This window comes from Phlebotomus papatasi, chromosome 1 (genome assembly GCF_024763615.1).
Source record: "Phlebotomus papatasi isolate M1 chromosome 1, Ppap_2.1, whole genome shotgun sequence".
Taxonomy (NCBI): Eukaryota; Metazoa; Arthropoda; class Insecta; order Diptera; family Psychodidae; genus Phlebotomus; species Phlebotomus papatasi.
The window spans coordinates 84,874,986-84,899,212 of NC_077222.1; the positions used below are offsets into that span (position 1 = coordinate 84,874,986).

At 36.7% G+C, this 24,227-nt stretch overlaps 3 protein-coding genes and 1 non-coding gene across 5 annotated transcripts; 3 read left to right on the forward strand and 1 right to left on the reverse strand.

Annotated features, from left to right (window-relative positions):
• Positions 1–3,013: 3,013 nt before the first annotated feature.
• Positions 3,014–10,189, forward strand: LOC129810450 (splicing factor 3A subunit 1). The gene is made up of 3 exons (XM_055860974.1): positions 3,014–3,264; positions 3,370–5,091; positions 9,637–10,189. The coding sequence occupies exons 1-3, from the start codon at positions 3,150–3,152 to the stop codon at positions 10,104–10,106; spliced, it is 2,307 nt and encodes a 768-aa protein (XP_055716949.1). The 5' UTR covers positions 3,014–3,149; the 3' UTR covers positions 10,107–10,189.
• Positions 6,204–6,322, forward strand: LOC129800111 (5S ribosomal RNA). Its single transcript, XR_008751586.1, has one exon. It is a non-coding gene; the product is annotated as a 5S ribosomal RNA (ribosomal RNA).
• Positions 10,190–10,255: 66 nt separating the features above from the next.
• LOC129810441 (kinesin-like protein Klp98A) lies at positions 10,256–20,233 on the forward strand. Of its 2 annotated transcripts, XM_055860928.1 has the most exons (7): positions 10,256–10,443; positions 10,678–10,919; positions 10,985–12,759; positions 12,852–12,974; positions 13,091–13,213; positions 18,348–18,526; positions 18,596–20,233. In XM_055860928.1, the coding sequence occupies exons 1-7, from the start codon at positions 10,391–10,393 to the stop codon at positions 19,662–19,664; spliced, it is 3,564 nt and encodes a 1,187-aa protein (XP_055716903.1). In that variant the 5' UTR covers positions 10,256–10,390; the 3' UTR covers positions 19,665–20,233. The 2 variants fall into 2 exon arrangements, with proteins under 2 accessions (XP_055716903.1, XP_055716904.1); XM_055860929.1 differs by lacking the exon at positions 12,852–12,974.
• Positions 20,234–23,148: 2,915 nt separating this feature from the next.
• LOC129810473 (exosome complex component RRP43-like) lies at positions 23,149–24,222 on the reverse strand. The gene is made up of 2 exons (XM_055861019.1): positions 24,112–24,222; positions 23,149–24,038 (listed from the first exon to the last, which is right to left on the reverse strand). Exons 1-2 carry the CDS (start codon positions 24,132–24,134, stop codon positions 23,222–23,224), a joined length of 840 nt encoding a protein of 279 aa, XP_055716994.1. The 5' UTR covers positions 24,135–24,222; the 3' UTR covers positions 23,149–23,221.
• Between the last annotated feature and the right edge of the window lie 5 nt (positions 24,223–24,227).

Genomic DNA, 24,227 nt, shown 5'->3' on the forward strand with positions numbered 1-24,227 from the left:
TTTTTTTAATAGTGTTTTATTTGTACAGCCCCAGATCTCAACCCCATAACTCAATAGAGATTCACATAGAGAATGATAAATAATTTTCCTAATTTCTTTCGGGATGGTTTTATATTTATTTCTAGCTATTGTTCCCTTTAGAGCTGCCAATTTTTTAACTAAACTATTAATATGCTCTTCAAATGTTAATTTATCATCCAAGACAATTCCTAAGTATTTGAAATTTTTTACAATATCAATTTGTTTATCTTTAAAATGTAAATTATCAGAACTACTTTTTCTTCCAAAGTGCATATATTTTGTTTTACTTTCATTAATTGAGATTTTATTCATCTTTGCCCAAAGGCTTAATTTATCTAAATCAACTTGTGCATTTTATATAATATATATACATAGATATATGTATACATATAGAGGGAGAGAGAGAGGGAGAAATGGCGCAATACCATGTGTGACGCCGCTTCTCCCGCTTCTTTTCCCACCTGACGCTACGAGCAAAATTTCTTAAAATTGCAATCTTTAACTTGAAATATCTCGAGAAATCATGGAGCAATCTCCAATTTTTTTTTAAATTGGTCTACTCAAGTAGCGCTACAACATGAACATAATATGGTTCAAATTGCATAAGCCAGTTTCTAGAAAACCTATAAAAACTGGTTTTAAACTGGTTTAGAACCGGTTTTTCAAAAAACTAATAACATAGAAATTATCGTACGCGCAAGTATAGATATATTTAAAAAAAAAAAAATTATGAAGATATCTCTTTCCAAACCGGAGATATTGCGTACTACGGACGGCCGGACCCGAAAATGGCGGACTATCATTTTTGGCATCAGGGATGTTCAAAACGTATACCCTGTGAATTCCAGCTCGATCGGAGCACTTTTAGAAAATCGGAGTATCACAATAGGTGTGATTATGAAGGAATCACACCTAAAATGGGAAATACAGTGGCCGCTTTGTAATCCGGATAATTGGGAGACAATATGACAGATCTCCGCTTCGTAATCCGGATGGATTTTTTGAATTTGTCAACGTCTCGCAAATGTAATACAAGTTTTTTTTGTAGAATTAGGATAAAAGTTTTAAAAAAACGATTAAAAAGACATAATTAGACAATTCTATGCTATTATACCTCATTTATTAAACAAAAACATCACATGATAATCCATTTTCACTGCTGAACACACATGCATACATAACCTCAAAATTATTTTAAATGTAACCGTCGATAACTCGTCCGGATTACGGCGATCCGGATTAGGGAGCGGGCACTGTATTCAACAGATTCTGAAATATCTTTGCATAACAAACAACTGATTATCAACAATACTCTAAACTAAATGTCCTTTTTATATTAATTGGTCACATCAAGATGCTCAGCTGGATGCGAAAGCTATGTGCATTGATTGTGAGTGGTTTCCGGAACGAACCTAAAGAAGCTTGAACACTTTTTTTCATTAAAAATTACGCACTTTGTTTCTCCTCAAAATTGACGAAAACTCCCGGGTACACTTATCCCCAGATTATTTTTTGTGGACGTGGTCTTGAGAGGGTCCCTTTTGATTGAATTCACTGAAAATATAGTTAATAAATTACGGAAAACTTACCCTTTTCCACTAAGCGACACACTTCTGTCACCATCAGACATCCCGTCAAATCATTGCTCTACCTGCCGATTTTACTCGGAGGTTTTTTGAATTTTAACGGTATATTCTAGTACATTCAGAGAAAATCTGCAGATTCTCGGCAGAATTTCTCCCTAGAAAATTTGCATAACCTCCATTACTTCACAAAAATATTGTTGATTTATGAAGAAACTGTAGAAGTTATAAAGAAAATTGTATGCTCTGCTTAACAAGCATTACCGAGTACACATTTTAGATAAGTAAAAAAACTGCGAGCAAAAATACTAATTTCTTAAAAATCGCCAATCGAATGATACAAAAACACGAAATTTTGGTCGACACTCTGTTTAAAGTTTTCACTTCACTTTTCTCTACTTGTAACACGGCGTCGCAGAATTCTTTACCCGTCAAATCATTGCTCTACCTGCCGATTTTACTCTGAGGTTTTTTGAATTTTAACGGTATATTCTAGTACATTCAGAGAAAATCTGCAGATTCTCGGCAGAATTTCTCCCTAGAAAATCTGCATAACCTCCATTACTTCACAAAAATATTGTTGATTTATGAAGAAACTGTAGAAGTTATAAAGAAAATTGTATGCTCTGCTTAACAAGCATTACCGAGTACACATTTTAGATAAGTAAAAAAACTGCGAGCAAAAATACTAATTACTTAAAAATCACCAATCAAATGATACAAAAACACGAAATTTTGGTCGACACTCTGTTTAAAGTTTTCACTTCACTTTTCTCTACTTGTAACACGGCGTCGCAGAATTCTTTATTTTATATAAACACCGTGATATCACTAAGAATAACTCTATAGAATTTTGCAAACTTCAGTGAAAAATTTTTCCATCTCTTCTGACACATCTTGTCTGGAATGTAGAAAAAATCTACAGAATATCTACAGAAATTCATCAGAGATTCGTCATAAATCTGCCGAAATATTCTGACGAATTTTGTCCCAAGCCCAAATAAAATTCGTAAGAATATCTACAGAATTTATCTGCAGATATTCTGTAGAGGTGTAGATTTTCTCTACAGAAATCTTAAAGATATCTGCAGATATTATTTGACGGGATGTCACTACTTTGTCAACTAGAAAGAAAATGGCCGATAGGCACACCGACAGAGCAGGTCTGTGTAGTTATAGGACTTTGAACCAGAAATACAAAGTTTATACACGATATATACCGGGTATTTCTTCAACATTGTATTTTTTACGTAGAGATACAGCGTATAACTGCAGTATATATTTAAATTTGTATATCTTTCACGTAAATACATAGCATATACATATAGTAAGTGTGGAAATTAGTACTTTCCTCACATAAATACACTGTATATACTCATAGTACGATCTGTGAAGTCAGTACGAATAGCCGGCCGGGTATGTCATCACTGAAATTTCACGGATTCGCCACCTCATAATTTTTGGCGCTAGTAGTTGTCACATTTTTCTCTCCTCAAAACATTCTTGTGTTTATGAAAATATTTTTGGTGAATTGTGTTGTGAAAAATGCCTTCAATTGAAGCGGAAAATCCACCAGCTGCTGAAGATGGTCCTAAGGAAGAGAATAGAACACTTTCTGGACCAATTATTGGAATAATCTACCCTCCACCGGAGGTTAGAAGTATCCTTTTGACCAAATGATACCAAACTTTTGCAAACGTTTTGATTTTCAGGCTTTTTTCTTATGAAATTCTTTTGTATATTTGTCCTTAAATGCATTGTACAGATATTGTTGATAAAACTGCGAGTTTTGTTGCAAGAAATGGTCCAGAATTTGAAGCGAGGATTAGGCAGAATGAAATTGGAAATCCCAAGTTTAATTTTCTCAATGCCGGAGATCCCTATCATGCCTACTACCAGCACAAGGTTGTGGAATTTCGGGATGGTAAGGGTCCCAGTGATCCGACAGCTCATTTGCCAGCTGGCATCCAGAAGTTGTCTGTGAGTTCGTCGGCACATCAGAAGCAGCAGGAATTGCTGAAGCAAGTGGCTGAGCAGCAATTTGTACCGAAAGATCCTCCGGCTGAATTTGAATTTATAGCTGATCCCCCATCAATTTCTGCCCTAGATCTGGACATTGTCAAGTTAACAGCTCAATTTGTAGCCCGAAATGGTCGGCAATTCCTCACGAATTTGATGAATCGCGAACAGAGAAATTACCAATTTGACTTTCTCCGGCCACAGCATTCGCTCTTTCAGTACTTCACGAAGCTCCTGGAGCAGTACACAAAAATCCTCATTCCACCAAAGGATCTCATGAATAAGCTAAAGGCTGAGGCAGCCCCAGGGAAAAGTAGCCTGAATGTCGTACTGGAGAGTGCAAAGTATCGAGCGAATTGGATTAAATACCAGGAGGCGCAGAGGAAGCGGGAAGAGGAGAAAGTTGAGCGGGAAAGAGTGGCTTATGCCCAGATTGATTGGCATGATTTTGTCGTGGTGGAAATTGTTGATTATCAACCCTATGAAACGGGCAATTTTCCACCGCCAACGACACCCGATGAAGTCGGGGCTCGTGTCCTGATGGAAGAACGGATTCACGAGGATGATGACATTGAGATGCAAATTGAGTCAGATGAGGAGTCCAGTGCACCAGCAGCGGGCGTTAAGTTGTCCACAATGGAGGATCGTACGAGTATCAAATATACCAATACTAAGGATAACAATCAGGTGCAGGATATGGATGAGGCATCCAGTGATGAAGATGACCGTGGTGCAGCTAAGGGTCAACCTTCTGTGGCTGCTCCACTTCCGCCGACGCACGATAAGGTGGTGGTCAAAAAGTATGATCCCAAGCAGGCTCACACGGTGCCCAAACCAGCTCCAATCACCGATGATTTCCTCATTTCGCCCATCACAGGCGAGAAGATTCCGGCCTCCAAGGTGGCTGAACACATGCGAATTGGTCTACTGGATCCACGTTGGGTGGAACAGAGGGATAAGCATACTGTGGAGAAACTCACGCAGGACAATGTCTATGCAGCAGGAACGGCCATTGAGGCGAGTTTGAAGCAACTGGCAGAGCGTCGTACAGATATCTTTGGTATTGGTGATGAGGAGACGATGATTGGCAAAAAATTGGGTGAGGAGGAAACCAAGAAGGATGACAGAGTGACATGGGATGGTCATACGTCGAGTGTTGAGGCAGCTACAAGGGCTGCTCGGGCCAATATCACACTGGAGGATCAGATTCATCAGATTCACAAGGTCAAGGGACTCCTGCCGGATGAGGAGAAGGAGAAAATTGGACCTAAACCTGTGACTTCAGCCACTAGCATTGCCTCAAAAGCTTCGATTACGATGTCATCGCAGCCTCCGGCATCCCAGCCGACGATTGTTGTACCCCCAAAGCCACCAGCAGTTATGGCTCATCAGGCACCTCCCATGCCACATCCGCATCCCAACCCTGTTCCCGTCATGATGATGCCAATGCGGCCGCCGCCGATGATGCGTAAGTTTCCGTTTATTTTTTTTTTTTTACCATGATCAGCAAGAGTTTAGGGGAAAATGGGGCTCAGTTCGATTTAAACATGGGTGAAAAATACCAATTTAAAAAGTGCCCCACTTCCTCCTAGCTAGGATTTTAGAACGATTTTGAAAGCAAAGAACAAGGGTGGTTTTCTTAACCCTTTAACGACGAGACACTTTTTATGGACTGAAAATCAACAATAAAAATTGAACTGAGAAACATTATCAATGATAAGTTTTATATCTAACCTTGGAAAGTGCAACAGAGTCTGATTCGGTGTATTTTGCGCTTCTATGAACGATGGTGACAAAAATAACCCAAAAATTTAAGTAATTTTTCTGCCAATACCAATGAATAATATTTTTCGCTTTAATGAAAAATATTACGTATGAGTATTGTAGTTTTTATTGCCTTATGGGTTTTGCTTAAAATAAATTGAAAGTACAGTAGACTCTCTCTCAATCGGGAATATGGGGCAAAATATCATCTGGTTTAGCGATAGAATTGAGCGTCAAAACCTTTGTAAATTCCACAAAAAGCGCTCAATTATAAAGAATCATGATAAAATAGGAAGAACTACAGCGGATTTGAGCAAATTAGCTTCATAATTACACGTGAAAATTGTCAACAAAATTTGTCGCCCGATTGAGAAAGAGCCGATTGAGCGAGAGTCTACTGTATAAAAAATAAATAAAATCAGTTATGAATTTGAGAATTTAAAAATTTGCCATTTTTGAGCTTAAATATTTACTACATAGCAAATAGCTAGAAACTTGCAAAAAATATTCTAGACTCCTTCCACCTTCTACTTTACAATTATGTACGGACATAAGGAAAAAATAACTTTAGGTAGTCAGGAAAAATTATTTTCTTTATAGGACACCGGTGTTCCAATCGTGCTTAAAGGGTTAAACATAGTTGAAAAATTCCAATTTCAAAGGTGCCCCACCCACTTCCCTATAGCTAGGATTTTAGAACGATTTTGAAAGCAAAGAACAAGGGTGGTTTTTTTTTTAAATTAAAAAAAAATCAATTTGAAGATCAAAAAATCAAAAATAATCGCATTGAGATGAAGAAACTATTTTAGAGCTCTCGCCAACGACCATACCATGCTGAATATACCGGTTCTCGTCCGATCACCGAAGTCAAGCAGCATCGGGCGCGGTTAGTACTTGGATGGGGGACCGCTTGGGAACACCGCGTGCCGTTGGCATCTTTTTCTGCTCTTTTTTGTATTATTAATTTTTTTTTAATTGATTATTACATTTTTTATTTTTCTATTAATTTTTTGCAATTATTAAGATGCTTGTCTTTAAATTTTAGAAATAAAAAAAACTGTGATGGATGAACTTGAATTGGTACTTAACTTAATCTCCAAACTGAAATAAAAGAAAATGAGTCACTTTTATGATTTTTTGATCGAAAATATCTAGGTGAAGAATTAATTATTTTAATAAGAATAAGATTTTTATTGATTCTAAATAGGGGAGACCGGGAAGGTTTGTGACAGGCGTAGTGTGGGACAAGGCAATTTTTTCATTTTTTTTTTTAATAAATGGGATTTAACCACTATTTAAGCGTAGGCAATATTGAGATGTATCTTGACTAAAAGAATGGATATCATCAGTTTTATTGTTTTAATTCTATGAACACTTTTTTAAAAATTGATAAAAATTGTATATTTTGACGTCTCAGTTTTCCTCTTTGTATTTTATATCAGCGATATATAATCAAAACTTTTTTATCTCATTAGGTAGCAGTGTAATCTGGGAACATATTTTTATAAAAGTTTCAGAGATTATACGCTCTTGTTTTTTACACACGTGGGGATGTTTGGGACACCTGAAAGGGGATGAATGGGACGTTGATTTTTGACAAGATTGTAGGTGGTATGCAATTGTTTATTGTCAAAATGGAGAGTAATGCCCAGTTTCTATACTGGAAATTTCCCTCTTGTGCAAAGTTTACCAGTGGAGCAGATTTCTCTAAGTACAAGGACAATTAAATCATCAATAATGTCTTGGGAATCAATAATTCCTTCTCAGAGGATATTCGATCTTTGCCCAATCTCGTTAAAAACTATTTTCTCGAAAATTTCTCGAGCAAATATCCTCTACAATTCTCACAAGTTCTCCAGAAAAGGCAAGGCGAGAGCTTTTTCAGAGAAATAAGGAAAAAAACATGTACCATGCAGTTGTCGTAAAATCAAACAGGAATCCGCCAATGAGTTCAAAACTAAAAGTGTTAAGATAATCTACTCTCCTGAGGAATTTGATGATCATGATTGCAATATTTAGAATAAAAAAGCAAAGAAAGGTAGATGGAAAATAATAAGAAAATACTTTAAATAATCGATTGGCAATAAATGACTCTACTGTACAAATAAAATTGATATTAATTTCTAAGTATGAAATTAAAGATGAAACATTTTTATTTCTATCAGAAATATTTTTAATCTAGTGTTTAAAATTAATTAAGGTGCTCCAATAATGCAAATTATGCGAGAAAAATGCGTTCCAAATATCACCTTTTGCGTCCTATAGTGCCCCATATCGGGAAGGTTTGGGACAAAGCATCAAGTTAAATGTTTTATCTTGTCCATAATGGATTGTCTATATATTCCTTTCACAGAGTCACAATTCGAAAGATAATCCTTTGCTACAATAATTTTAACGATTTTGATGGATTTTGATAAAGGTACAAAAACGTTCTCACAGATCTTATACCCTAGATACACTTATGATTAAGCCGAGAGACGGTTTATCGTAATTATAATCAAAATAATAATCAGATTACATTTTGATCAGTTTCAGATGAGAAACGGCTTAGTTAGAAGGTAACAGATGGAAATTTAATCAACCAATTTTTTTTTTGATTTAATTACGTTAACCCGTCTTTCGGATTAAGTCGTAAAATTGAGCTTTTTAAACGGGAAAATTTCAAAATGCACTCTATTGGGCTATGCGGTGATGAATCTCAGGAAAATTTCGCTAGTTGTTCGTGTCTTAGCTAAATTTTCTCTACTATTTGTTATAATCTCCCTAAGTGTGTCTTAGCTAAAATAAAATGCATGCCAGACACTTTCTATTTTATTTCAAAATGTTTTAAATTTTTATAGTAGTCACAGAGAATAATATTAATATTGAATATTTGGCAACCGAGCTTAAAGAAACCGGAAAGTCCTGCTATCTTTTAATAACCTCAAAAAATAAAAATAGAGCCATAACAAATTCATTTGAAAATTTAACAAAATCAGAATTATAATTTGTTCAGGGCTTTTAAAAAGTCACCATAAATTTATTTTTCGGGGCCGGCCAAAACCTCGAATGGTCAAAACCCTTTCAGGATAATATGTGGAAGCATTTCCCAAAAAAAAACACAAAAAATGTACCTTGGCCTCCAGCAAGCACGGGTTCACGGCTGCAACCCGTGGAGTAGACTCTCGCTCAATCGGCTCTTTTTCAATCGGGCGAAAAATTTTGTTGACAATTTTCACGTTTAATTATGAAGCTAATTTGCTCAAATTCGCTGTAGTTCTTTCTATTTTATCGTGATTCTTTATAATTGACCACTTTTTGTGGAATTTACAAAGGCTTCGACGCCCAAATCTATCGATAAATCAGATGACATTTTGTCCCAAATGCCCAAAATTGAGAGAGAGTCTACTGTACCTTTAAAAATATGAGATTTTGGCTTTCTGTATTTTGATATCCGGGATTTTGGCTTTCGGAATTTTGCGTTCGGCATTTTAGCTTTTCCAAATATTGGCCTTTTCGGGATTTTGGAATTTTAGCGTCCGAAACTTTGGTCCTTTCGAGAGTTTTGCATTCGGAATTTTGGCTTTTCAGAATATTGGTTTTCGGGTTCTTAGCGTCCGAAATTTTGGTGTTCGGGATTTTGACTTTCGGAAATTTGGCGTCCGAGAATGTAGCTTTCGGGATTTTGGCTTTTGGTACAGTGCTGTCTCTATATGCACAGTTTTTGTGTCGGTTGCATTCAAAATCAATTTGTTTACATCAGAGAGAGAACTGTCAAAAAAAGTACCCAAACTGTGCATATAGCGAGACAGCACTGTATATTATTTTGGCTTCTCGGTATTTTAGTCTTTTCGGGATTTTGATGTTCGAGAAACTAGCTTTCAAGATTTTGGCTTTCTGAATTTTAGCTTTTTGGTAAATTGGCGTTCGATAATTTAGCTTTCGGGATTTTTGCTTTTGGGAATTTTGGTTTTCGGAATTCTGGATTTCGGGATTTTGGTCTTCTCAGGCTGGTGTTAGAGAATCTATCTTTCGAGATTTTGGCCCTTTCAGAATTTTTGTGTTCTGGATTTTGTACTTTTCGGGATTGTGGCTTTCGGAATTTTGGATTTTGAATTTTGGGATAGCATCCGAAATTTTAGCCCTTTCGGAATTTTAGCTTTTCGGGATTTTGTTTTTCAGAATTTTGGCGATCGGGATTTTAGTTTTTCAGAATTTAAACCAGGACCCTTATTTTTAATTAAAATTGACAATTATTAATCCTTTGCAGCAACACCGTTCCAAGTGGGATTTCTGCCTCAGATGGGTCCACCACAGGGTGCTCCAATGCCAGGACCTCCTCTCATGGAGGCACCACAGCAGCCTCCACCTATGCAGCCGCCTGTGGAGGATGAACCACCCAGCAAGAAGTCTCGCACTGAAGATCATCTGGTCCCTGAGGCGCAATTCTTGCAGCGTCATAAGGGTCCAATCACCATTCAGGTGCAGGTGCCGAGTATGACTGAGAAGTCAGAATGGCGTCTCAATGGACAGACGGTGTCCATTACCCTAGCCCTTACGGATACCATTGCGGCCATGAAGGGGAAACTGCAAGATGAGACGGGAATGCCACCGGCTAAGCAGAAAATTTCCTATGAAGGAATGTTCTTCAAGGATTCCAATTCATTGGCGTACTACAATCTCTTGAGTGGTGCCACGGTTCTCTTGGCACTCAAGGAACGTGGTGGAAGGAAGAAGTAATTTACATATTTTATTCATATTGTATACCATTTTTCTGCAATTGGAATTTCTGGAAAATAAAATTTGAGATTGAGAATAGAGAAGCAGTTGCCTTTGATTTTGTTTTCCGGAATTGGATTTTGTTTAGCTAGACGTTGCGAGGTGGCGATAGCATCGGCAGTTCAGTGTCAAAATATTTCCAAGAGGCTGGGGTGCTTTTGTTTGGTGAGTGATTAGAGGAAAAATACTTAAAATGAGAAGAATTTTGAGAACATAGGTGATATATTTGGTGAAAAAGTGCAAAGATGAGTTCTCTGAAAGTGATTGTAGCTGTACGGGTGCGACCGTTTAATTCTAGGTGGGTAAAATCTGCAAGTTATACAGTTAATAATGACGTCAGTCTTCGCGTATCACTGAACTTCCTCCCCCTCTTTGGTGAGAGAGATGGGAAATTTTTCAATTGTAGATGGGATAAGAGTGTAAGAATTAATAATCTCACACTTCACGCATTTGTGGATCTCTCAAGTGTCTTGCTATCAGGCTTGGCACAGAGTGAAAGATTAAAAATTATTGGGCAATTTTTTTGTGGTAGGGAACTCGACATGGGGGCCAATTCCATTGTCCAGATGGATGGAAAAATGACGAGATTGGTCAAGCCAAGGACTCCTGCCAGCAATGGGGCTGTTTGTAGGGATCCCCTGTCCAAGGATAATTACAATGAGTTCACATTTGATTATTCATATTGGTCCTTTGACCATAAGGATGAACATTATGTGTCCCAAGAAGAAGTTTATGAAGATTTGGGTACTGATGTAATTAACTGCGCATTTCAAGGTACATTAACTTGACATCTTACCCAATTGGCATTGCTGAAATACCTTTTTTTCTTCTATGAATAGGGTACAATTGTTGCGTTTTTGCCTATGGACAGACGGGAAGTGGTAAGACTTTTACGATGATGGGAAATGCAGAAAATCTGGGACTCATTCCCAGAATCTGCAAGTCTCTCTTTGCCCGCATGAAAGTTGGTCAGGAAGCTGGAACTGGCTACAAGACCCATGTGAGTTATCTGGAAATCTACAATGAACGAGTGAAGGATCTCCTGGGATCACATTCCTCGACACATGGCCTTCGGGTCAGGGAGCATAAAACCACGGGGCCGTATGTGGAGAATCTGTCACAGCATCCCGTGAGTGACTATGAGGAGATCAAAGAATGCATTACCAAAGGGAATATCCTGCGTACTACGGCCAGTACCAATATGAATGACACTAGCAGTCGAAGTCATGCCATTTTCACCATCACATTCGTCCAGGCGGGCTTCACGGATGACATGCCGAGTGAGACTGTGAGTAAGATTCACCTGGTAGATCTCGCAGGGAGTGAACGGGCAAATGCAACAGGAGCAACGGGTCAGAGACTCAAGGAAGGGGCTCATATCAATAAATCCCTCGTGACACTGGGCAGTGTAATTTCTGCCCTGGCTGAACAAACAAATCCCACGAATAACAAGAGAATCCTCTATATTCCCTATCGGGATTCCGTGCTCACGTGGCTACTGAAGGATTCTCTGGGCGGCAATAGCAAAACCATCATGATTGCTGCCATCTCCCCGGCTGATTGCAATTACGGTGAGACTCTGAGTACTCTCAGGTATGCCAATCGAGCGAAGAATATCATCAACAAACCCACAATCAACATTGATCCTAATGTCAAGTTGATCCGGGAATTGCGCGAGGAGATCATGAAGCTACGTGCAATGCTGACGGTGGATAATGTTGAGGAGCTTACGTCGAAAGTGTTGCAGGATTTGCAGAAAAAAGAAGCCCAGGAGAAGGTGCTCACGGAGGAATGGACAGAAAAATGGCGAGAGGCCCAGATGATTCTCCGAGAACAGAAATCTCTAGGTCTGCGAAAATCAGGCTACGGGGTCATCTTGGACTCGGAAATGCCTCATCTGATTGGGATTCACGACGATATCAGCACAGGTGTTACTCTGTACAGCCTGAAGGAGGGCGAGACTACCATAGGAACAGATGAGAATGACAATCCACAGGATATTGTGCTAACAGGCATGGGAATTCACCCGGAACACTGCAGGATCATCCTTTCGGATGGAATTGCAACCATCTGGCCAACATTACCCGCTCAGTGTTGGCTCAATGCAAATCTAATAGAAGAACCCACGAGGATCTCCCAGGGAGACATTCTGCTCCTGGGCCGAACCAATATGTTCAGGTACAACAATCCAGCCGAAGCGGCAAAGCTGAGAATGGACCTAAATAGATCACGACTCGATCTATCACGATTGTCCCTGATTGCGGCATCCCGGGAGAATCTCAATAGTAGCTTCATGAGTGACGATGAATCCATGTTCAGTGTCAAGCGCGAGAAGATCTATTGCCCTCAAGAAATGGTTTGCCGAGATGATGCAGAGGTGCAGGAGGAAAATCGCAAGATACTCGAAACAATTGGCAGTGCCCTTAAGCAATTAAATGCCGAACGGAGTCAAATGCACCATCAGCATCGAATGAAGGTGGCCAAATTGTCCAGAGAACTCAATGAACTCATTCAGGAGAAGAAGAGCCAAGAAGCAATTTTTCACTGTCGTGAGCAAGAGCTCAATGCACGTCGGGAAATGTTGCTGTGGGAAAAAAGCAATGAGGAGGTTCAGGTGAATCTCATTAACCCCTAATCAATTTTATCATTCACTTATTTCCCTTTTTATTTTTCTCTTCTTTTTTTTTTAATTTCTCCCTTAATTAGATGGAAATTATAATAAGACAAAAATGCGCCTTGCAGGCCCAGCTCGATTCGAAAAAGCGAGACTTTTTTGAATATGTAGCCAGAGAACTGCAAGAGTTATCTGATTGTGGTAAATTAGATGAGGTATTATTTCATTTTTTTTTACTATTTGTTTATTTTCTCATTCTCACTTGCATTTAATTTTTAAAGCATATCACGTACGTTAAAAGAGCAAAAGTTTATTGCTTTCTCTATTGCAGCATGACATTAAGATGCTGGAAGATAATCCTCAGCCAGAAGACACGAGTAATTTACTGTTGAGTGTGACACAGAATTTAGATAATTCTGCAGCACAATTTCTCAAAGAAACTGTGAAGAAAAATGTAAGTCTGAATTTTTTTTAAAACAAATTTGCAATTTTTCTTGAAAAAGGAGTGAAAAAGCGATCCAGCTTAACGGAATGCTCGAACACGTTACTTTGACGCTATACTTCAAAATGTATTTTGGCATAATTTGCCGTTTACCAGTTCACAACCGATTTATTGAACATATTGAATCACTCAAAAGATCGCCGAAAATAGCTTAGGAGTGATATACAGTGGGACCTCGATAGAGTCAACTAATTATTTCCAGGCCTGTTGACTCCATTGGATTCGGTGACTATCGGAGTCTGAAAAAATCAATTAGAATGTGAAATTTTGATATAAAGGCGTATGATTTTATGTTTGTACAAGATAATTGATAAATTTAACACGATAGTAGAATATTTTATTTAGGGTAAATTAAGCTAATTCAAAACCTGCTTCAAATGGAAATTTTTCGCTACTCCAAATGGAAACGTCACTGTTTTCATGATAAATACAGTACTAAATTATTGTATTTATATATTTTCTATACCACAGCTTCATTATTTAGTTAATTTTGCTACAAATAAAGCGAAAATCCATTCATATTCACATATTTTAATTTGTTAATTTTTCAGAAAAATTAAAAGTGTACCTTTTCACCATCGAATTTTTCACCGATCGACCATATTTTCGATTAACGTTTAAGCTTGTCAAGGATTCCAAGACCTTTCCAACGAGCCCAAATATGATACCATTCGGTTGAGAAGTATACGCTTTCTAGAGCATTTTTAACTTTTGAATCTTAAAAACAGACGGATGCGAGTGAGAATTTTAAAAACTGGTCCTCAATTCTACCTCCAAAACGTATTAAAAACTTAAAAAAAATCATACAAGCTGTTTTCGAAATGAACCGAAAAATATTGTTTTGGCGGGGTGGGGAGGGTCACCGCAGATCGAAAGTCGATATCTCTTACCAATTGATCTTTAGACCGGAAACAAACTTTTGGACAAATAAAAATAAAATATTATAGAAAGATTCACCAATTGGGTATATATACTTTACCGATTCGTTAACGATTGGGACCGATTTGGAAATTTTAAGACCTTTCCAAAAAATCCAAATTTAACCAAATCGGTTGAAAAACTGGCCCACCAGTCGAGAGTGGTTAAATTTTGACTTTCGAACATTTTCGATCATGCATATGGGCGAAATGTTCACCTGTGGACCATCAATCGAAAAAAAAAACAAACATACAAAGAAATACGTCTGGGGATAATCTTTATTTCATTAGAGGTCATCGAAAACCGGAAGTTACTATCTCTTACCGTTAAAGCTCCCGATCGGAGACAAATTCAAAAAAAGCGAATAATATAGGGAAAACTGCCCATGCTTTACACGGTCCCAAGCTTCATAATGACTAAATTTTTCCTATGTTCGTGAATGAATGTGACCCCACGTTATATTTTAAAAACACGACACTTTCCCCTAGTTTTTAAAATATGGGTAAAATGAGTCACATTTATTGAAAAACATAGGAAAAATTTAGTAATTATAAAGCTTGGGAGCGTGTAAAGCATGGGCACTTTCTCCTACATACTCCCCTCTTTTTGAGTTCTAGCAGTAAAATATCTTTGAAACATTTATAATAGTTTTTTTTTCAAGGTCAGAAGCTAAAGAGGCTTTAGAAACCATAATTTTTTAATGCTTTTGGGCAGGTTTTGCTTCATTTAAATTTAAAAGGTCTTGGAAAGTCTATACCGGTGATAGATCCCTATTAATCCGAATTAATATTTATTCGAAATTTAATTGTTTTAATCCACGCGAGAAATTTTTGGCAAATTTTGAAGAATCTAAGAAAAGGTTCAAAAAACGTTAAAAAATATCTCCAATAGTAGGAAAAACTGCAAAATGGACAAATTCGTTCATGAGTTACAATACTGCTTTCTTTCCCCATGAATTGGACCTCTTAAAAACTTTATTAACATACGTAAATGATGTGAAACTAGATTTGAGGTATAGCATCAAATTTTAAAACATCAAGACTTCTAGCATTTCGCAAAGCTAAGATGCTTTGTCACCCATTGTATAAAAGTTAGCTTTATATTTCCAATGAACATGAAAGTGAGCATAAACGGTGAAGAAAGAAAGTCTCACACTAAAGTGAGGTGTAAAATAATTGCACAAAGAAGAGATCAAAATTTGATAAGGAATTTATTTATTGTAATTCAGTGCTGCTATGCAATTTAATTAGATGTTTCCCTCTTGAATTAGATTGATAGTCATAATGCTATCCTACGCGAAATTCAATTAATTTTACTTCATGAAATAGGTGATTTGGACACGCCGCATAGATGCGATTAGCCTAGAATTTTTTATGATCCACGCGCTCAGTACTATTCGTGCGTACACGACAGCCTTTTCAATTTCAATGAAAATGCCTAAACAATAATATATTTTTTAATGTTATGTAGGGGAGACCGGGACCGATTAGTTAGCAAAGGATATTTTTCTTTGCGAATAGGGAGGAGGTCTTTTTATTCTGAATAAATAGTGATTGGCTCAATATTCATTGGAAGGCAAACTATAACAATCCACTGAATAAATTCTACCCCGAGGTTCTGACTCATGAAAACGTGATCTTTCAAAAAGACAATGGGTTTCTTTGGCAATATTGATTGATGAGGAGAAGTGTCGGGGAGTCTCATTCTTCACAGCTCACTTTATCTCGGGAATGACTCTCTAGAACGAGTACCCAGAGAGCAGAAACAGCGGTTTATTCGATTTTTTTTCGCGTCTTGAACCTTTTTTTTATGTCTTTTTTAACTCTGAATGCGAAATTATTGTAACTCCTGTCCTGTACACTTAATTTATATTGCTACTTACTTAAACGACCTGTGAAAAAGCTTTTCCATCGTTTTGCTCTGGACGTTGGTCACCAACGATAAGACGGCGGTGGACACTCGTGACTTCTCTTCACTTTCCTATGCTATGACACTATGCTTTCTAGAAATTTGTGTCTCAAAAGTCAAATGCACAAATAAATAAATAATTTGAAGTATTTTCAAAGATACAAAGACAAAAGCAAAAGAGCGTCGAACGAGTTTGCGATTTGCAAACTCGAGCAATTTGCGAGCGCTTGTTTGAAAACCCAAAATTTTTAAATGCTTTTACTCGATTTCATTTTACGATTTTTTTTAAATTTAAAAGAATAAAAATTACTGTATTGATCGACTCAAATGGAGAAAGACTTATGCACCAGATAGATTTACGTCTTAAGCCGACAGACAACTTAATGGAAAGCTTATGGAAATAATAACTTATGGAATCATTATTTTGTTTATAAATACGTTAAGTCACCTTTCGGCTTTAGCTGAACGTTGTTTCTTTTTCCTTTAAAAAAAATCGCGAAACACAAGGAATTTTTAGTCTCCTATTCAGGAAACCCCCTTAAGTTAATTTATATTAAATTTTATGCACTTTCTTTCGTATTAAGCACTAAATCTTTCGTAATTGAGTAACCATTCTTAAATATTTTTCAAAAATGTTTTTCTTATTTGTTGGAAAGCTTGTGACACGTCTAGAGGCCAAACGGTGAGGGATATCGACTTTCGGTCTTCAACGACCATCATTTTTGAATATGTTTTAGAGGTAGTCAAGGCGAATATTTCGTCCTTGGACACCTATATCTGAAAATTAAAGTTTAACTACTTTGGATTGTCTCTTTAGAAAAATCTATTCTAAATACTCCAACCGGAAATGTTTCTCCTTTGAAAGAAACCCATTCACAAAAAACAGATTATTCATTAACAAGTTCACCAACAAACAGTTCACAGAAAAAATATTCACTCACACGTCAAACAATCTCTGCTGATATACTACATCAATTCAAAGGTTTTGATAACAGTCCCCTTACCCCTTCACGTCCCAACCTTCATCTCCCTTCTCCTGCTTTCTCCCTTTCCACCGATCCCAAGCCTTCTGATATAATGGACTTTTCAGATGAAACTTCCTCTTCAAGTTCAGACCAAATATCCGATGAATGCGATAATAATTATAAATAAGCTGATTTGATCACGTGAATTCTCCAGGGCTGTGTGTGCCTATGTTCTTTGGGGGGGAAGGGGGTAGGTGTAGAGGGAATGTGCATACTTATAGTATGCCTTCTTTTTGGACTTGCCCTACCTTCTCTTGGTGGGCCTGGCGTGCATGCAGCCCTGGAGTATTGTAAAGATATTTGTATTATTATTATTTTCAAATTCTAAGCCAGTTGACTTAAAATTTATGAAGAAATAAATCTTAAAATTTCATTTATTCTTCATCTTTTAAAATAGAAGACTATAAGAATATTCAATGTTTTTTCTTTCCTTAATTTTTGGTGATGGACACCCCAGTGAAATATGTACATCAATATTAGAAAAAAAGAAATTGTGTACTACATAATTGCTTAATTGAAATTCTAATTTACGTCTGAAATGTTTACTTTTTTAAACTATACGGCACGATATTAATAAAAGCGCCTAATCATATGTATAATGGGGAAAAAAAGGGTGGATTGTCTCTTTTTCAACCAATTTGTTTAAATTTGGATTTTTTTTGAAAGATCTTGAAATTTCCAACCCGACCGCATGCGGACTTAATCGGTCATGAATCGGTATAGTACCCGTAAATGATGTATCTTTCTCAAATATTTTTCAACAATATTTTTAATTTGTTGGAAAGCTTGTGACACGTCTAGACGCCAAACGGTAAGAGATATCGACTTTTAGTCTTCGACGACCCCCCTCATAAGTCAACATTATCTAGGACAGTCTTTTTTCTTTTCCCGTCCCAACCCCCTCCTACTCCTCCAAAACCATGTTTTTGGTTTATTTCGAAAACGGCTCCTCGAATTTTTTCATTTTCGAATATTTTTTAGAGGTATTCAAGGCGAATATTTCGTCCTTGGTCGTTTACGTCTGAAAACCAATTCGATATCGAATTTTCGAAGATCAAAGTTTAACCACTAATGTACCACTTTTTGTACTACTGCGTAAAGGTAATAACACGGATTGCTTTTTCTCGTGATTTTCACAAAAGCTTTTTATGAAATTTGTACAGATTTCGAAATAATATGAATAAATAAAAAAAATAAGATGCCTAAATATTAGATGTTAATTTTTCAATTTGCAGAAAGACGAAATTGACAAAATGGAAAAAGCTTTAATGGAGAAAGACCAAATTCTAAGCGAAAGTGATAAAAAGATGAAGATGTTAGATGGAAAGTTGACTGATTTAGATGCTGAAAATCAAGCACTCTTATTTGAAAGATCTCATATTGATATTGAAGTACTCAATTTAAAGAAGCAGAGGTGAGAGATTTTTTTGCAGCATGTTTTTTTTTGCAGCAAAAATTTATGAATTAAATTAACTTTTTGCAGCATGTCACTTAACTTGAAGAAGACTACTGATGCCGATGCACAGACTGACATGGTTAATGCGTCCGATGGTTCCAAGACAATGGATACCTCTGAAACATATCATACAGCAACATCAAATTGTTCAATTCCTTCCCAATTGCTCTTTACGCCAGATTCGAAAACGTGTGAACCCTTTCCGAGGCATGGCATTATGTGTGACAGTGGTGTCAGTGTAGATACTAATAAGACACAGGAAAAGTCTCCTAAGGATCTGATGAGACAATGTGAGGAAGATCAATTGTCTTGCATTTCCTGTGATAATTCCAATGGATCTGATACAGCAATTCAGTTGCAGAAATTACGTGAGCAAATTGCTTCGCAAAAGGCTCATATCATGAAGACTCTGGAAACTGATTGTAGTGATAAGCAGGAGTTGGATGAGTTGATATTTCAGTTGCAGGAGCTGCAGAAGCAGAAACAGCAACTCAAGACGGAATTGGATGCCATTCAGCAACCTGAGGAGCACAATGATGTCCCTGAGAGTCTCAATGGGAGCGATGACTGTGCAAATTCGTCCAATATTGCACCATTGGGACTCTATGAGAATTCTCTCTATGGTACTAGTACCATAGCCCAATCCCTGTCGTCTATAGAGGCACCGTATCCACAGCAGGATGCTGAAAATTACGTAAGTATCCCGACTTTTATAATGCGCGGAGCAGGGAAACAGACACACTATGAGTATGAGGTGAAAGTATGCCTCCCAGATGGCCGATGGACTCTCCTGCGACGCTACAGTCGCTTCCGTGAGTTGCATAACAGCATGAAGAATCTCTATGGGGAGAAGGTTAAGGATATACCATTTCCGAGACGTGAGATTTTTGGGTCAAAGAGCGAGAGTGTGGCTAAATCCCGAAGGAGGTATCTCGAGGCATACCTCCGGCGACTCCTTGTAGTTTGTGCAAAGATCCCTCAGTGTCCGATCTATGAGGGTGCTGGGGGTTGTGGTGTTACCAAGCAGAGTCTCGTAGAGTTCTCAGCCTTCTTCAAGAAGGGCCTATTTGAGTCTGGGAAACACGGAACTGGGTAAAAATGAAACCCTAAAAAGGTCCGACAAATTAATTGTACAGAGTCCGAAAAACCCCTTTTTCATCTACTTTATCATATTTTTTTTATTCATTTTATCATTGTCACTTTGATCACACTATCAAGTATTATTTTATTTTCTTTATGCGAATTTATTTTTATTTTTATTCCTGCAATAATTTTTTCATGTTCATTATTTTGACGATATTATGTGTTAGTGTGTGAAAGAAAAAAAAAACTTTTTAATATATTTTATATCAACTGTGATTGCCCTACATGAAAAAATAATTACCGTTAAATAGTGAAGAAGAAGAATATTTAAAAAAAAAATCCTACAATCCTCTAATTGTATTTAAGTATAATTATATTCATAATGTTATTTAGATATTCAAATTATATTCATTTTTACGAAATTGTCTAATGTAATGGGGAAATTTGTTGCTCGAAAGCTTGTATGCAATTACCATTTTTAGCGAAGAGGTAGTATTAGGTATATTGTTTAAGCCCCGCCCATTGAAGGTTTAGGCCACGCCCACTTTAGAAGCTGTAATAAAATAAATTAACTTTAAGAAAGAACCCGGAGAAATCTTATCCAATTTTATATCGTAACTGCAGCTTAAAGTATACAGTGCCCGCTTTGTAATCCAGATGATTTTTTTGAATTTGTTCAACATCTCGAAAATATATTACGAGTTTTTTTCTAGAATTAGAATAAAAGTTTTAAAGAAGCTTAAAAAAACATAATTAGAGAATTCTATGCTATTATACTTCATTTATTAAACAAAAACATCACAGGATAAACCATTTTCCTTGCTGAATACTCGTGCATACCTCTCAAAATGATTTTAAATCTAACCGTCGATAACTCGTCCGGATTACGGCGATCCGGATTAGAGAGCAGGCACTGTAGTTCCATTTTTTTTATTTACGCAAACTAAGTTAATCTTCATATGCTTAAAAAAAAGTATTCTAAACAAGGGAAAAAATATTTTTTACAATACCAGCTTCTTTTTGTCTATGACGTCCATGACTTTTCGGATCATTTTTCATCGGTCAAAAGTTTCTTGACACTCTTGTAAAACTTACTCAAAATAGTCAAATACGCGTAATTACCTCTTGAGCCCTTGTCCTTCTTAAAGGGTTAAGCATATAAAAGAAAATATAAATTAATAAAATAATGTAGGGTCGGAGGAACGTCTGTTCGACAGGGAACCCCTATTGACACTTGTCAAAATGTTGAAAATTATTTAATGTATCTAGTAAAATATAAGTAATATATCGTTTTTTCTGTAATATACCTTTTACTATAAATAGAGATGTTCAAATTTCGTATCTCAAATGGTACAGAGTAGGCGTGTCAATAGGTGCTGACACGAGTTCTTAAAGTGTCAATAGACGTTCCTTTCACCCTATTTTCTGTTTAATTAAAGCTGGAAAAGAAGTTAGTTGTACGTATTTGATCATTTTGAGTAAGTTTTACAAGAGTGTCAAGAAACTTTTGACCGATGGAAAATGATCAACTTTAATAAAGATTTACTTTTTTAACTGATCAAAACATAATATTTTGCTGAATAAAATTGATTTTTTATCGATCAAATGTTTCTTGCCTTATTAAACTATGACAAAGTTGAAGATTATGCTGTGTGAAACTGCCCTACTTTCCGCTACCTTTTTTATAAGTACGCATATATGAACCCTTGTCCTTAGTATTTCGTTTGAATAAAGGTATAAAGTCGATTTCCTTGACATTTATTCACAGAAATGATCAGAACAGAAATATAATACCCTAGACCACTTACGACTTAAGCCGAGAGACAGCTTAACGTAATTATAATCAAAATAATGATCAGATTACATTTCCATCAGTTTCTATCTTATCCGTCTCACGGCTTAAGCCGGGAAATGGCTTAGTTAGTAAGGAACTAATGGGAATTTAGTCAAATCATTATTTTGATTACAATTCCGTCAAGCTGTCTCTCGATTTAAGTCGTAAAGCTGGCTATACATTAGACATAATATATTAAAATATTTCTTTTCAATGTCAAATATTGACAAGGATTGCCTCCACATTTCAAAGATTTATTGACAGAAATGTTTCAATATTGAAGAAAATTGTTCAGTGTGTAGGCAAATATTGAAATATTTGTTTCAATATGGAACATTTTATTCAATATTTTCATTATTTTGAATGGCTACAAACTAGGCCAAATTATGTCAATAAAAAATTTCAAAGTCACATTGAAATAAAATTTCAAAGAAATTCTAAATATCAAATTGATTTGATATTTCCTTCAATATTTTTTAATGGTCAGAAATCTACGTCCTTCAGAACATCACAGAACTGCTGGATTTTCCTTATTCATGAATGAAAACACATCCAAGATCAAAATCCAAGTCGAGACACATCTCTCCTGCTTTCTCCAGAAAATTCCAGATTCTTTGAATTTGGTTTATATTTTGATCAATCTCCTCAAGAACCCAACTTCGTCAGCACTAATCACTTGCTTCCTCCAGAAAATCTCAGAACTTCTGGGATTTTCTTGTTCATTATGCCCAAAGCACTTCAGATACATTCTGTGGTCAGAGGATTCCTGGGGCTTCCCCCAGGAAATCCCAGATCTTCTGGGATTTTCTGGTTCATTATGCCCAAAGCACTTCAGATACATTCTGTGGTCAGAGGACTTCTTGAGCTTTCTTTAGGAAATCCCAGAGCACATGGGACATAATATACAAGAAAATCCCAGAAGATCTAGGATTTCCTGGTGGAAGCTCCAGGAATCCTCTGACCATCTTGGTTATTTTTGGGTGTTCTTGACAAAATACGGAAGAAAATCCCAGAAGATCTGTGAATCCCTGACTAGACTGGTGTTTTTAATATTGAAGTTTTAATATTGAAGTCAATTTGTTCAGTGTGTATAGGCAATTATTGAAATATTGGTTTCAATATTCGCTTCAATATTGAAGTTTCTTTTCAATGTCACTTTGAAATGCTATTGTTTCAATAATTTGTCTAATGTGTAGACAGCTTAATTGTGTCTAGGGCATAAGAATACATAACTTCTAAGAGGGGGCGTGGCCTATTTTATCGGATTCAGTACTACCTTTTGTAAAATGTATGGTAAACTCTAGTTACACCGAAAATCGTTCAATTTGTAGAAAAATATCCAAACTATCAAATTACAATTTGAGCAATAGCTTCACAGTGTTACTTTTCACTTGTTTGAAAATTCTTAAATCAGCTAAAAGAAGAAAAGTTGAATCCACAAATAGAAGAGTTTCTTAGTCTAACTTTTTGATAGCCTGGAACTTACCTGCTATATTATAATTATAAGAAAGTTGTTTTACAAGATACCTTATTCAATTTTCTTGCATCTTGTTTCCCAACTTAGAATCGCACTCAGATTTCAATTAAATAAAAATATATTATATAACACAGAGAACAAAGTGAGGAGAAAAAGTGCCTAAAATTGTTTGTAAAATTCCGGAGATGATGAAGAAAAAATGTTTATTGGTAAATTGTAGATAGAAGATTGTTTGACAATAAAAAAAATCTGTGTGACTTCAAGTGGTTGATTTATTGGGTGATTCAAGAACTGACCTAAGGAGCGATGATACTTTGACTTCTTGGGATTTTGCGAGTTCAATAAAGAGATCCAGCTGCTTGGTGTCCACAGAACTTGCTCCAGATTTGTACATGAAGCAGATTTCGGAATTACATGATGTCACAGTGGTCAAGCTGCTGGACAACTCCTCTTCCTCAGCCGTGGGATCCACAACAACGGTACTATCATCAAATACCATGAATGTCGTTGAGACTGGAAGGGATTTCACATTCAGCTTCCATCTATTCTCATCATCAACTTTGTACGTTTGCGTGTTGGAATCGTAGATAACTTTGGGAAGAGTGCAAGTATGAAGGGCTCCCATAAGTGCCAGAGTCGCAGCATCCAGAAGGGATCCATCATAGTTGAAACAGGAAACATCGCAGTACAATACCCAAACGAGCTTCTCTTTCTCAATGCACAAATCCTTTGTGTTTATACAATTTGAATTGATCAGGATGTCCATGAGATTCTTACTGAACACCTGTGCCTCATCCGTAGGTGGTCCCGGACGATATTTTGGAGAGCAAAGTGGTGTAAGTTCAACATTAGGCACCACATAGCCAGAATCTGGATCTGTTGCCTTTGGTACTGCCAATTCTGCCTTTATTCCACACACAACTGTCGTCTCACCATACTTCACAACAGCTGACCCATCAGCTGTCCCAATGGAATTCACATTTACAGATATTGGGCGATACTCCAAGAATTTTCTGGCATCCGGTCGAACTTCTTGATTCAAATGATCTCGATAGTACTTGACGGGATGAATGAGTCTACCAAAGATATTTCGCTAATTATTGTACAACCAACAATTTAATATAATTGCAGACATCTCTAAGAACTTACTTATATAGAGATTGGGATTCCATCGTACATTAAAACTGAATAAAATCACCTTTTTATTTCTCCCGCGAAAACAGCCCTGTTTGTTTACATTCGATTTACTACGCGCGAGGTTATGA

Excerpts from the sequence above, each read along its gene's own strand:
- LOC129810450 (XM_055860974.1), top strand. The coding sequence starts at position 3,150 with ATGCCTTCAATTGAAGCGGAAAATCCACCAGCTGCTGAAGATGGTCCT. Across the intron at positions 3,265-3,369 it reads CCCTCCACCGGAGGTTAGAA|ATATTGTTGATAAAACTGCG; the intron begins GTATCCTTTTGA and ends TGCATTGTACAG. Across the intron at positions 5,092-9,636 it reads GCGGCCGCCGCCGATGATGC|CAACACCGTTCCAAGTGGGA; the intron begins GTAAGTTTCCGT and ends AATCCTTTGCAG.
- LOC129810441 (XM_055860928.1), top strand. The coding sequence starts at position 10,391 with ATGAGTTCTCTGAAAGTGATTGTAGCTGTACGGGTGCGACCGTTTAAT. Across the intron at positions 12,975-13,090 it reads ATTGTGGTAAATTAGATGAG|CATGACATTAAGATGCTGGA; the intron begins GTATTATTTCAT and ends TCTCTATTGCAG. Across the intron at positions 18,527-18,595 it reads CTCAATTTAAAGAAGCAGAG|CATGTCACTTAACTTGAAGA; the intron begins GTGAGAGATTTT and ends AACTTTTTGCAG.
- LOC129810473 (XM_055861019.1), bottom strand. The coding sequence starts at position 24,134 with ATGGAATCCCAATCTCTATATAA. Across the intron at positions 24,039-24,111 it reads GAATCCCAATCTCTATATAA|ACTCATTCATCCCGTCAAGT; the intron begins GTAAGTTCTTAG and ends TATCTTTGGTAG.